The sequence below is a fragment of the Gallinula chloropus genome, assembly GCF_964237585.1.
Source record: "Gallinula chloropus genome assembly, chromosome: 6".
Classification (NCBI taxonomy): domain Eukaryota; kingdom Metazoa; phylum Chordata; class Aves; order Gruiformes; family Rallidae; genus Gallinula; species Gallinula chloropus.
Window position 1 is genome coordinate 1,907,419 of NC_140091.1, and position 14,302 is coordinate 1,921,720.

The following is a 14,302-nucleotide window of genomic DNA, read 5'->3' on the forward strand; positions in this document are numbered from 1 at the left end:
GGTAGATAAAGTTTAAGGATGGAGTTGTATTTTGTGAACGTATCCAGAGTTATGTGCCATGACAAACGTGATACAAAGCTAATGTAGTTTTCATCATTAAAAAAAGTACGTTATAGTAATGAGATCCTTTTTATTATATAGGCATAGGTCACAATATCTACAAATGTGAATGAGAAACAATAAACCAACAAATCACAGGAACATGATTCACATTCCAGTTATCTCTTTAAATAAGACAAGCACATACTGGATCAAAACATTAATAAATAACATCCAGTTTGTTACTATTATCTTAAGGTCTTTTATATAAAAGGAGACCTATGTGTTGGCTTCACATTTTCAATTAATGGTAGTAAATAATGGACCAATACAACAAAAACATGACTTTTATACAGAAAGCAGTGTACTTTGACACACTGTCTTTGCAGTAAAAGGTTTGCCACTTGAAAATGTAAGTGCAACAACAAGTGGATTGTCTTTAAAAACCACCAGCTTTAAAGACCCACATTGGATGGCAACCTTTTCCTCGAGCAGCAAATACAAATGATTTCCTGCCCATCTTCTGAATACACCTGCCCTTTCAAAGCTCAAATAGAGATGCAACATGTTGGTAAAGAAACTGCTAGCTTTAGTTATTCTACAAAAGGAGAATGCCAGAATTTGGGGTGAAGAACCTAACTTGTTTACCTAGGAAAGATGCTTCAGCTTTAGCATCAGAGATTTTTTCCTTGTGATATTATTGCTTTGGTCCAATATAAACTTTTAAGATAATCAATTTGCACTGTATTTACCTCAAAAATCAGACCTGGGCCACAGATGCCTACAGGACAGCTTGTGTTCCATGGTCTGAGAAGTGAAGTTGCAACAGGTTGCATCCTGCCAAGAGCCCTTGGCAAGTGCTCTGGAGCTGATAAAGGCATAGAGGTGATACAAGGGGGCTGGGAAAAGTCTTCTGAATCCTCAGGAGGGGAAGCATTACCTATAGACTGGGAAGTTTCTAGAACTTTGCAGCAGAGTTATAGCTTGTCAATATTTTTTTTGTTTGATGGTTTGAAGCTATAGATGAAAACTTCATGGGAAATGCAGTACATGCTTATTCTTTACTTTGGCAAATGTGGGCTCACCCTTTCCCCCCCATCACCCTCCCTACAATCCCCTATTCCCCCCGAGCTGCTGTTTTAAGAACCAACAAGGTGCTCTTTAAGATCAGTTATTTTCTATTTGCTTTCAAAGACAGCCTCTTGCTCTTAACGCTGAGGAATTCCTTCTGCACGTTTCACTGCTGGACTGTGAGGTGAAGTACAGTATTAATGCACAAAGCAGCAGTCAGCTGCCACACTGATCTAAACCCAGGAGTCAGCTTTTTCTCTACTCAGGCGTTACTACACTGCAGGAACAATTAAGCAGCAAATGGTGACTGTTAGAAGTGTGCCTAAACCACATAGGAGCACTTAAAGTGGATGAAGTTTGATCCAAACCTAGGAAGAAAGTACATCAAAGTTTTGGGCTCCACCACCAGTTAGTGAACTCAACTGAAGTGTTGCCATACCACACACACACCAACAAAAAAAAAAAAAAAAGAAAAAAGAGTAGGAAATTCACCAGCTACACTGTGTCAGAGACAGAATGATTCCACCTTTCCCCTCTCTCACCCCTCTGGAATCCAAAGAAAAATACAAAAGGTGCAAGAAACTGTAACCCCGTGGCTCTGGCACTGCAAGCCAGGTGGCTAGAGTTCCTCTGAGCTCAGGATTCATGCTACAAGTATAAGGAAACCTTTCTCTTCTTCTTCATGATAAGTATTAGGCTCTGAGTTTTACAAAACTTCTGAATTTCCAGTCAGAGTTTGGTTCATCTGTGACATTTCTGACAAGAGACTATATAAGCACTAGCACAGGTCTGTAGTGGAGACTGAGAAAGTACCTAATACAAGGGTTTTTGTCCTTGGTTTTCAAATTCTGACCAGGCATCGTTCAGCTCCATAAATATCATCTTTGCATATTGTTCATATGGCTGCCCAGTAGCCTGGAATAAAAAGAGAGAGAGGGATATCAGATCTACCAAATCAGACTACCAGAAGTTGACAAGTTCTCAAGCATTTATTGTCACCTTTCCATGAATGATTTCCACTTATCCCTTGACAGGAACAAGCCACTGTTGAGGGCTTCTTACCTTGTTTCCAGCTTAAGAATTTCTTGGTGTTTCAGCTCCTCAGAGCTGATACCCCCCCCACCCCGAGTGTGATCATAGAATCATAGAATCACAAGAGGTTGGAAGGGACCTCCAGAGGGGCCTGATCAGGACAGAGCAGAGGGGGAGGATCCCCTCCTGTGACCTGCTGCCCACACTCCAGTGATAAAGCACTGCAGTGCAAAAACCTTATCTTTGCAAGAGGCGTTTTGCCAGCAGTGAAGGGAAAACACTGCTGCCTGACATGGTTCCTTGATAAAAGCAGTATTCCTGCAAGCCTCTGGGCAGCCCACATCATCTTCCCACGCCTTGCCCACTGCCCTGAAACTTTCAGGGCACCAGTTTCATTAAAAGCAGAAGCCTCAGCATCGCCACAGGAGTGGTATCCTTGATGCCATCCCAGATAGCATCGTTGCTCTCTGCTTGGCAAGCGTAAGCAGAGAGATCACAAGCCACAAGTTGAATAATCAGGTAACCTGATTCTTCCATTTCAGAAGTTTGATTTGAAGACCCTTGTCCTTTCATAGGCCTTTCTCATGCCCTCATCTCCTTTAGAAGGCACAGTATTCTGGACTGTTACTCCCTACCAGGATGGCTTAGAGTCAAAGCGAGAGTGGCAAAAGCTGAAGATCTGAATCTGTGTTGCTTGGAGCAGCACGTACCACACAAAGTCTCAGAGCCAGAAAGGGTTTGAGTCCTCACCATTCAGAAACTGGCAAAAGCACTGAACTACTTCATACAAAGCTGTTTGCACCAATAAATTCAGCAATCACATTTAGTGCTTTTATAATTAAGAGAGCAGCAACAGTTCCTGAACAATGCAAAACTAAGGACAGCCTTACCTTGTCAGGATGCACGACAAGCACTGCCCGCCGGTAGACCTTCTTCACTTGCTCTGGTGTGACAAGATCTGCCATACTAACAGGTTTCCACTTGGTCTCCCCTGCCCATAAGACCGTATGCATTGTGGACAGCAGGGCTCTTATATTTCTCTCCTTCCCTTCAATCCACTCCAGGACCTGGAGAAGAAAACATGAGTCTCAATTTATGCCTTACATTAGGTATTCCAGTAGGAAAAACCTTCTTCATTTGAATAGCAAATGATTCTTCAATGAGTGTCTTACATTTCTTCCCAAGCTTTAGAAAAACCCTAGAAGATATTTGTCAGTCTCTACTTTGTCATTAATTTTTATACCACTGCTTGAAATTTAAGACAGACCTAAGATCAAGCAAGACCCCTGCTAAAAACACAGAGGTGGTACCACTTGAGAACAGTCATTAAATGCAACAGTTGAAAGATAAATGAAATGTATAACTGTGAAGCTCTTCAGCTAGCTTAACTGCACACCTAAAGTAAGCTCTGCTGTGGATGTGTATCCTTTGTGCATCTCTAAAGTTAAGACTTCTTTGTGCATCTCTGGAGTTAAGTCTTCTAAAGACTCATGTTGATGCTTGGTTTCAATGCAAATCTTTTCTAAGCTCTAAGTCAGAAGCCTCAATTCTCTGCATGTGCCTCTCTGCTACCTGCAACCCAGCAGTCAAATAAACCAACAGGTAGAGCACTTTCCTAGATGATGTAGTCCTCCTTAGTGGTTCTCAACTTACAGCTGGGGAGAGGGCTGAGGAAAGGGAAGGCAACATGAAAACCCAAGTGTAAATAGATTTAACAGTTCCAGGCTGAAGAAGCAACTCAATGAAATAAAACACATCAGAGAAGGGAATCGTGTTGGGAAGGGATAATCAGCTGCGTGCTTCGGTTTGCTGGGTGCTGGGGCAGGATGTTGCACACATGAAGCAATACCACAGGAATTGCTGGAGTTGTATAGCTCATGGATTGGGAAAAACATTGGCTGCTTGATGGCCTGAAGGCTGTGCAGCTTCGTTACAAGTGGCTAACATCCATGGCCAGTGTGGTCGCTGGCACACGCTTTCCAAAAGTTAAGCCTTTCCACAAGATTAGAAAAATAATAATTTAAAAAAAACCCAAACATTTGGTTTTCTAGACATTTTCTTGACTTTTGCTTGGACTTTTCCTCTCCTCTCTGTATCCTTCTGCAATTATAATTTGTAGGTTCATATTTCAAATATAGAGCAGGACAGACTGAATTCCCTCCATAATAAATCTGTAGTTTGGGAATTTATTGAGGTGAGATGAGAAAATTCCAAAGCAGGCAAGATTAACGAAGCAGAGGATTAGTTCAGGTAGCCATGCCTGCTAATCAGGGCTGGAGTGATGTGGAAGACCAGCAGCCCTGATAGTAAGGCTGAACAAGCTGCCATTTAGGACAGAAATGTAACCATGGAGTTTTGAACCTTATTCCAAAGGAAGTTCACATCTCCAAAAGTTCACATCTTTTAAAAAGGGTGGGAAGTTCTCACTGTCTGCCCTGAAGCAATCTCATGTGCAGAACATCCCTGATTTCACCAAAACCCATGTTTGGCAGAAGGACTGGCAGAGCTGGAGGGCCACTGCTCTTTTCTCTGGCTGGTTTGTGAGAAGCTATTTTCAGAACAGAGTTTTCACAAACTCACCACCTTTCCTAAGTAGCATCTCTCCTTCTGAGGAGATAGTGGAAATTCTTCCAGATATTCCCCATCACCTGCAGTTTATGACTTTGTCTTTCTGCTCCCATTAGCTCACTGACCACGACTGGGGGGCACAGCGATGGATGATGCTATGAAGTTTAGACACCTACTTTATGGAGAGCAAGCATGAGAGGTAGCACACGGTCCTTAGGACCCAACAACGCTATGGAGGCTCCATTCTGGCACTACATGATCTGAAAGACTTGCTCAGCCACCTCACACACAGGATAGATGGTGGCTTACTGCACCCTCCACTTTCCAGGGACAATATTTCAAGCAGCCTCCAGCATGATGAGAGTGAAAGACACGATGAATTATTGTAAGAGCACAAATAAAAATATTGCTTACTTTTAGTTTTTCAGGGTCCATCTCTTTAGCCATTTCTTCTTTTCTCATCTCAGCTATTGTTTTGGGGCCCTTCTTGTCCTTGTGAGCATTAAAGCCTTGACCAGATAATAGATCTTCAAAATCTGCAGACACTTTGGGTTTTGAATCTTGAAAAACAAAAAGATTCAAAGGCATTCCTGAAATACAGGTTTATTTAACACTCCTTTTCCACCCAAGCCACCCCACAAACTGCACAGACTCAGAGAATTTTAGGGGTTGGAAGGGGCCTCCAGAGCTCATCGGGTCCAACCCCCTGCCAAAGCAGGGTCCCTAGGACAGGGCACACAGGGTGGTGTCCAGATGGGGCTGGAATCTCTCCAGAGAAGGAGACTCCACACCCCCTGGGCAGCCTGTCCCAGGGTTCCCTCACCAGGAAGAAGTTCTTGCCCCGTGCTCCAGCTTGAGCCCATCGCCCCTTGTCCTGTCCCCACAGACACTGAGCAGAGGCTGCCCATGTCCCCCTGTCTCCCACCCTTCAGCTATTGATAAACACTGATCAGATCCCCTCTCAGGCTGCTTCTCTGCAGGCTGAACAGCCCCAGGTCCCTCAGCCTTTCCTCACAGGGGAGATGCTCCAGGCCCTCTGGACTCTCTCCAAGAGATCCCTGGCTGTTTTATCCCAGGGAGCCCAGCACTGGACACAAATCACTGTAACTATTTCCCAGTGCTGATGGGTGTGCAGGTTCTCACAGAAGAGCTATGGGCTAATGTTACTTTCTATACTACTACTACTACTAATATATAATTGCATAATAATTCTATTAAAGACTGTTTGGAATACCAGATTTCCTAAATATTAGAGTCTAGGACAGGCCAGCTGGCGTTGAACTCAACATCAACCTATCATCAGGGCTTTCTTGCTTAGACCACAACCTCTTACTGTGTTTGAGCATTAAAGCACTGTTAGAAGGAGCCATCCCCTTGGATGCTTACCAACGTTGGCTGGTCCTTTTCCACGCTCGTTCTGTGCCCCGGGCATGGCTGAGAAGCTCACGTTGTAATTGGGCTTGTTCTGGGGCGAGGCGTGCGGCATGCTTGGCTGGGCCTTGGGCTGGGCCTGCTGCCAGCCGTAGCCTGCTCCTTGCTGCCAACCACCGCCGCCCATGGGCTGGGGAGAGGGTTTCTGAGGCGAGGGGGGGAATCCTCCGCCCATGCCGGTTGGCGTGGTTGGTTTACTGGCAAAGGAAGGGCCACCTGCATGGTAGGGGAGAGAGAGGTGACAGCGTGCATCAACAAACAGGACTTGCCTTCTGAAAAGGGAACCTGAATAAGATCCCCCCCCCCCACACACACACACACCAGGAAGCTGGTTTCTACCTTCAGCTCTGCTACAAACTTGGGTTTGCAACACCAAGCAAAGCCCTTCGACTTCCCTGTCGCTGTTCTGTGAGCTGCTTCAGGCACAGCACCTGCCTTTGAGGATTGCACAGGAACTGGAGTAGCAGCTCATCCTGGAAACACAGAGAAAGCTGCCTGCAGCTAACAGGGAAGCACAGCTCCTGGGTGTTACGGTGGCAACGTTGAGTTGATGCACATTGATAGTATCTCCTCCTGCTGTGCTGCCATAAAGCCATCCCCCAGAGTTGTGTGTTTCAGCATCTTATTTAGGAGATGCTTCTCTGGCTTAGTTTGTGGTGGGAGGTACACTGTGCTAATGCTTTATTACTTCAGGCTGACATCCTAGAATCCCAGACTGGTTTGGGTTCGAAGGGACCTCAAAGCTCATCTTGTTGCAACTCCCCGCCAGCTCAGGGTGCTCCAAGCCTCATCCAACCCAGCCTTGAACCCTGCCAGGGATCCAGGGGGAGGCCCATCTTCTCTGGGCACCCTGTGCCAGGGCCTCCCCCCTCCCCAGGAAGGATCTCTGCCTCCCAGCCCCTCTCCCTCCCCCTCCTGCAGCTGAAGGCCATTCCCCTGGGCCTGGCCCTCCCTGTCCTCAGCACCAGCCCCTCTCCAACTCTCTTGGAGCCCTGTGAGGGATGGGAAAGGGCTCAGAGCTCTCCCCAGCAGCAGCTTCTCCTCTCCCAGCTGAGCCAGCCCAGCTCTCCCAGCCTGGCTCCAGAGCAGAGGGGCTTCACTCAACTTTGGGCTCTGAAACGCGTCATGGAAAGAGGGTGATGTGTTTTTGACTTGGTCATGAACAACAAAAACGTGGTTAAATATCCTGTGGATGCCAAATCATTTGTTTTTAAGCCCTGTATCTGTGCTACAGAATGCATGTTTTAAAAGCACCTCTGCAGCTCTGAAATGGTCTTGGCACGCTTTTTATTTTGCTCCTGCAGAGCAGCCAGTGATCCAGCAGAGGGAACTGGGAAACCTAATTCCAGAACCATGCTGGTACTGACGCAAAGGAGAAAACAAACATCAGCTAAAACCACAGAGCCTGCAAAGAGCTGGGGGCAGCGACAAAGGGAAGACAAAAACCTCTTTGCCAGGGACAGAGAAGCTGAAATGCTGGGTTTTAAGGAAAACTTCAATAATTTACCAGAACCAGCTTTTTTAACACAGGGGTTGAGAGTCTGCTGGTCATTTTCTGGGGTAAAACAAGGAGAAAATGTTTGTTTAAGCAGTCAAGTGAGCAGCCCTTTGTAGCCAAGTGGAAATCAAAATGGGTTCAGACTCCACCTTTGGACAGTACTGCAAGTTAGGGGCGGATTAGTGAGGTTCCACAGGTTTCCTCACAAAAGACAAAAATGAGTCAGGTCTAGAAGGAAACAATTGCTCAAGGACCCCAGGGGTTTTGAAGAGCCAAAGGCTGTTCTCAGGCGCTGCTCCAAGGTCTGTAGCAATGGTTCTGCAGTCAGAGTTAAACACAGAGCATCCTTAGCCAGAGACTCTTTAGACTTGGGAGCCACGCTCTGCAATCTGTATAGCCCACTGAGGTGCCAACAAGTTGCTAGCAGCTTTTTTGATTGAGGAGCAGGAGAAGCACAGATTTGTGTGGGCTTACAGAGAATCAGGCAGAAGGAAGGCTGTAAAGCAGCACTGGCATGCTGGTAGAGCTGAGAGGGCCCTCAGAGCTCTGCCACACACCAGGCTCTTCGTCCTATTCCTCTAAAACAGAGCTGGGTCAGTTTATTTTTATTTTTTAATAAGGGATACAAACCTGCTAAACTTGCTCCAAGAGTCCCCAGATCAGCAAAGGGATCCAGTGTTTGGGGTTTAGGCTGATGAGTGGGAGTGCTGTGGAGGGATCCAGTAGGACTGGTGGCAGCTGACTTGCTTCCCATACCTAGGCCACCTTAAATAGGGGGAAGAAAGAATAAAAAAAGAGAGAGAAAAAAGAAAAAATAACTCATTTTTTATCCCCATTTCAAGTAAGTGCAGCTCTCATGATGTTAGAAGGCTGCTGTTAAAATTAAGTGCACTATTGTCAGTCTCCTAAGCAGTTCCAACTCCGCGTTGGCCCAGACGAGCCGCACACCCACTCACAATTAGACTCAGCAACAAAACTGTTCCCCAGACTGTCTGCAGTGACAGAGTAATTGTGACAAATGGGTAAATTAAGAACTAGAAGCCTTTATTTTAAGAACTAGAAGGCTTCGGGAAGCAACTTGTGGTAGGACATACACACTCCTCAAGATTAGAAAGAATCACGCTGTTGTTCAGCAGCATCCCAGGAACATGTAACACCTCCCAGGTCCTCCTCTTGGTTCTACACCAGCACGAAACACAAGTATTTACACCCTCATTGAGCTCCTGTCCCACTGCAGGCCCTGGTTTCTTGAGGAAGGACACCCAGATGTTTGAACAGAAAGAGTTTGGTAGTCTCTAGCCAAATCCTCACTTGGATGACTGGGAGACCAGGACAACAGGCAGCATACCTGCTGCCACTGAGATGAGACAGGCTAACACCTGGATTGAAGTTTTGTTGGCTTAGCCAAAGTCCCAAGCAGCAGAAACCGTTGTCTACAGTTGCTGGTAGCATCTTCCATCTGCATCTCCTCCCTCAGGGCTCCTGAAGGGGCTCTAGTTAAGTGTCCTGGGTTTTTAGGATACGTACCTGGTTTGTTGGGCCAATCCCAACCACCGGAAACATCTGGTTGTATGGAAACGGTTGGTGTGCTAGAAGCTGAGCAGAATGATTACACATAAATATCTCAAACACACAGAGCACAAACAACATAACACAGCCCCTAGGGAAAGCAAGCAGGAGTGAGAGTCCTGTGTTCACCTACCATTTGCTCATGAGCAGTGAACTTCTCCCCATTACAAATTTCACCTTTATTTCTCATCCCATACTGGACAGAGCTAAGCAGGGAAGGATGGGGATTTTCAGCATTCATTTGATGGTGGCTTTGGTCAGAAGCTTTTATATGCTTGTTTATAAAAGCCTTACCACCAGAATAATGCAGGTGGGTTAGTGTTTCTAAACACATCTCAACCCAAGGAGATATTCTACATGCAAAGGGCAAGGACAGAGGAAAAGAGACACCAAAAGACAGCAAAACAGCCCACACAGAAGTAAACCAGAAGGAAAACACACAGTCCTTCCTTTACCCCTGTATCAAATAAAGCCTGTGCAGCTATGCAGCTCGCCCTGCCAAGCAGTTCATTATCCAGAGACACTAGTACTGTAATTTAATACCTCATCATGCCAGGATACAATTTAAATTCTCTCATTAGTGCAGCCACCTCCAAGTGTGACCCAACCATCTTATTTGCAGACTTAATGGCCAACACCCAAGCTGGGCAAAGCAAGGACAGGAGCGGTGCCAGCAGCATACCAGTTCCCTCCTTTGCCAGTTTGGTTTTCCAACGAGGCTGTTTTACCCCAGGGAACAAGCATTAGATGATGACACAAACAAATTCATATCTGAATGCGTTTCAGAGAAGGTTAAAACATTGCATTTTGGCACTGGGGGGAGAAGGGGACAACTAAAGGACATTTCCAACAAAGCAAGAGAAGAAAAAAAGTTCAATTAAGAAAAAAAATAATCCTTCTCTTCCAATAAGAGTCAAATTCAGCTGTGATTTTGGCCAGGATTACCTTCAGATCTAAAGAAAACAGATGTCTGTAACTAAAAATCACCAAAGGACATGTTTTCTCTAGCAGGCTTAATATGCCATGCTCTATTTATCTCAATTAATGGTAGTTTGGTTCAAACGAGCCCTCATAACCACAGGAACACGCAGGGAGACATTCTCCACGGTCTCTTTTCTTTTCTTGTATACAAATAGCTTATTAATTAAGTATAAGGCATGAGCAAAACAAGTCTCATCCCACCACGCTGCAAATTATGAGCATGCTTTAAGTCTAGACACAAAACACTCCTTCCTGTTCAGTGGGGTTTCTGTGGTTTGGAGTCATTCTATGCTGAGCATCACTTTGTGCTTTGCAGCTCTCCTGCTATTGAAAAGCAGCGCTCCATGCTTGCTTAAAGACACCAGAAGACCTTCACTTCCTTACCCATGTGGAAGGGATCGCTGTGCACAGTTGGTGAAGGACTTCTTGTTGCTTGAAGGAAAGGATCCCCAGGGACAGCTGATGAACCAAGAAAGGAACCCAGGAGGTCTGGACCAGTTTGCTTAGGGCTACTTCCAAATGGATCAAAGGCAGCTGCTGTAAAAACATGTTTGAGAAAACTAAATCATTAACTTGTACAATGAATGTGCTTCAGGGAAAAGGCACTGGTGTGCAGAGAAAACCTCATAGCTGCAGATACCAACTCAGGAGATGGCATCTGGAAAGTGCCAGTGCCCTAGTCAGATGCCAGGGGACAGAGCACCATGCACCTTGGTTATGGCAACTCACCGCTATGCTTTGTTAGTGATGCTACTCATTGTTTAGGATACTCAGTAAATTAACTAGTCTTCACTTATTTTGCAAGGTCTTTTTCTTGCTTTCCTGGCTTGGGACAATTTAGCTGTGCAATAGCTTTCTTCTCCCTTTCAAGCACCAAGGCGGCCTCTGCAAAGCAGCATCATGCAACTCCTGTTGTTATGCTGCTCAGCAGCAATATCCAGAAATCTGTTCTTGGTGCTGTTACTGCACTTCTGCCTGGTGAGGAGCATGATGAACCCAAGATGAACCAATTTCTTCCACTGAAACCCACATTCTTCTCCCCTGACCTGTGTCCAGCCCCCAAGCCAAATCCTCCTTCCCTTCCAAGTCTTGCTACAAGGAGATGATAACTGGTCCTGTCCCTTTCGCTTTGAGAAACACCATAGGCAAATCTGTCCTTTGACTGTACTAGCAGACAAACCTCTCCACACCCACAGGGTTTTTTATTCTATCCAAGAAAGGAGGACTCCAGAAGAACCTTCAGAAGTTGGCTGTGTGGCCATCTTGTGGCAGGTGCCACCAGCATCAGCCCCGCAGCGCCCAGGCCTGCGCCTCCTTAACAAAAACACCGTTTCTTGTCCAAGAAAGTTGGCAGGCACTGCAAATGCCTGAAGCTGTTAGTTGCTGAGGAGGAGTTTAGTAAGCATACTGTGCTCTGGGAATCAGGTACACATTGACAGTGCCAGCTCTCTAACTGCAACCTGCGGGATGAGGCCAAACCAAACATGGGGAGGCTGCGCAGCGCTGGGCGGTGCACAGGGACCTGTTTTCAGAGCCAATCACTTGCTCACATCTCGCCTGGGACAACACTGACCATCTATTTCTGAGGCTCTCAGTGAGTCTGAACAGCTTGGATTGGGCTCTTCACCTGCTTCAATTGCTCTCCTTGAGTTGCTAAAGTCTCTAAAAGATCCCTCTTCCTGATATCTATGGGGCCACTCTTTCTGCCAGCCTGATCTCAGCCTGCCTTTGAAGAAATAAGAGATGATCTTGTATGGCCTGTCTTGTCTTCAGAGAGATCAGAAACAGAACTGTGCAGCCACATTTCATAGGCCAGCATCAGTACCATAGCTCTGAAGTTAAGAGAGGAATTAAATTCAAACTCCTATCAACCTACCCAAAACCTGAGAGGCTTCTTTTTTTTAAAAGAATTAATACATATTCTCCTCTATGTGTTATTGAACACATAGTAAGAGCAAAGCTGATGATCTCCAGTGGTGCTCAACTTAAAGAGCCAGTCAAACACTTGGGTGAGCCCCAGTAGAGGCTTTAGTGAACAAATTAGATCATCTGGTTCATGTTCTTGACTGTGAAGATGCACCAACTCACGGTAGAGCCATCTGGCCTCTTGGGATCCCTTGCAGCTCCTCATTTTCATGAAATGAGTGTACCCAAGAGGAGTCCAACAGCCCAGAGCAGCTCACCCAGGTGGGACTCTCAAAGCACGTGCCCCAGCTCACACAGTAGGCATGGCCACTATTACCTTCTCCTACCCTCGGGGACGGGGATGGGGACGCCGAAGCTGCGGAACGCCGAGGCGTTGACTGCACAGATCCAGGTCCCCCCACGTGGAAGACCTCCTCAGCAGCAGGCTGTCCACTTTGAGTCTGGGGGCCCGGCCCACCAACCCCAAACAAATCATTCAGCAAGTCCGAGTTAGAGGGGGCAGCAGTGGGCTGCGAGGGAAAACTCTTGCTCATAGGGCTACCATCCAGGCCCAGCAGGTCCACATCTTCAGGTGGAGGTGGTGCTGGAGGTTCTTGCTGCTTTTTGCTGTGTTTTGGTGTCCCGTGAGGCTTGTCACCGCTGGCATTACTGTGCTGACTGGAAAGGGACAAGAGTTCGTCATCTGACTGTTCGCTTTCCTCATGCACCAACGCTGCTCGATCCTCTGAGGTGGGGTGAGAGCTACTTTTGTCAGATTTCTGATCTAAATGATGATTAAAAATAAAATTAGGCAACTGTTAGTTTTGGCATCACAGAAATCACTTCACATGCAGAACAAAAAGCTACTGAGGAAACCACAGGGGTGTTTTGTTGGATTTTAAATCTTAAAATCACAGAATCACAAGGGTTGGAAGGGACCTCGAGAGATCATCAGGTTCAACCCCCTGCCAAAGCAGCTCCCCAGCTCATATTGCACAGGTCCATGTCCAGATGGGTTTTGAATCTCTCCAGAGAAGGAGACTCCACACCCCCTGGGCAGCCTGTCCCAGGGCTCCCTCACCCTCACTGGGAAGAAGTTCTTCCCCACATTGGGGGGGAACTCCCTGTGCTCCAGCTTGAGCCCATCGCCCCTTGTCCTGTCCCCACAGACACTGAGCAGAGGCTGCCCATGTCCCCCTGTGTCCCACCCTTCAGCTATTGATAAACACTGATCAGATCCCCTCTCAGGCTTCTTCTCTGCAGGCTGAACAGCCCCAGCTCCCTCAGCCTTTCCTCCCAGGGGAGATGCTCCAGGCCCTTCAGCATCTCTGTCCCTCCTCTGGACTCTCTCCAGGAGATCCCTGGCTGTTTGATCCCAGGGAGCCCAGCACTGGACACAACACTCCAGGTGGGGCCTGACCAGGGCCTTTGCAAAAGTTAACAAAGAATAAAGTCTTTTCTGGCCTGTATCCTGAGGAGCTGGTTTTATTGATCAGGGGTTAACTGCCTGATAAGCGAAACACCCGCAGATACAAACAGGTACCCAGTTTCTGGGTCAGAACCAAGCATCCAGGATGATCCCCCAGTACCTCAGAATCCAGACCAAACAAGGCTCATTGTAAAGGAGCAGGGACATAACACCCTCCCAGCTGCTTACATGAGCATCTCTTGCACCAGGCTCCTGCCTAACGTGGTGCACTCAGCAGCACCATGAGATTTTCAAGGGTTCAGCAGGATGAAATTGCCTCACAGACAAACACTCCCAGTGCTACGCTCTCATGGCACTTTATATAAAGTGCAACTTCAGGAAACAGCAGCTTAAAATTGGTTTTAGCACCAAGTAGGCCTAGGGCAAAGCTTCACACTAGAACGACGCCGTGGTTGCCATCTATGGCAACGTTTGAAGAGGACGTTGTAGGAAATTAATTCCTTCTTGATTGCAGTGTCAGGGTGCCACCAGCAATACACTGTGATCTGATGGGCAAGGCACGTGACAATCAGATCCTTCAGCACCACTCACTGCTCAAGGAGGGGGGGAAAACCCAGTTGTCTGTCTTGTTTGAAGCAGATTTTGCTGGGAAGACCAAGCCCACGTACCTTGCCAGCTAAGGGATGAGAAGAACGCGCTCTGCCCGACGCTCCTTATGTTATCCTGGGGTGAATCAGTGGGACCTCTACCTGCAGTACAGAGCACCAGATAAATAAAAT

At 46.7% G+C, this 14,302-nt stretch overlaps 1 protein-coding gene across 2 annotated transcripts in view; it reads right to left on the reverse strand.

Annotated features, from left to right (window-relative positions):
• Positions 1–1,175: 1,175 nt before the first annotated feature.
• The window catches only part of DNAJC6 (DnaJ heat shock protein family (Hsp40) member C6), a gene marked incomplete at its 5' end in the record, with an annotated part of 40,037 nt that continues 26,910 nt past the window's right edge, over positions 1,176–14,302 (reverse strand). Inside the window, 9 exons of one of the 2 annotated variants that reach the window (XM_084265984.1) lie at positions 1,176–2,025; positions 3,033–3,209; positions 5,125–5,270; positions 6,097–6,357; positions 8,270–8,404; positions 9,167–9,235; positions 10,574–10,726; positions 12,432–12,878; positions 14,192–14,268. In XM_084265984.1, the coding sequence (XP_084122110.1) occupies positions 1,924–2,025; positions 3,033–3,209; positions 5,125–5,270; positions 6,097–6,357; positions 8,270–8,404; positions 9,167–9,235; positions 10,574–10,726; positions 12,432–12,878; positions 14,192–14,268 (1,567 nt within the window). In that variant the 3' untranslated portion in view covers positions 1,176–1,923. Of the gene's footprint in view, positions 2,026–3,032; positions 3,210–5,124; positions 5,271–6,096; positions 6,358–8,265; positions 8,405–9,166; positions 9,236–10,573; positions 10,727–12,431; positions 12,879–14,191; positions 14,269–14,302 lie in introns of both variants that reach the window. The other variant, XM_084265985.1, reaches the window with a different exon arrangement.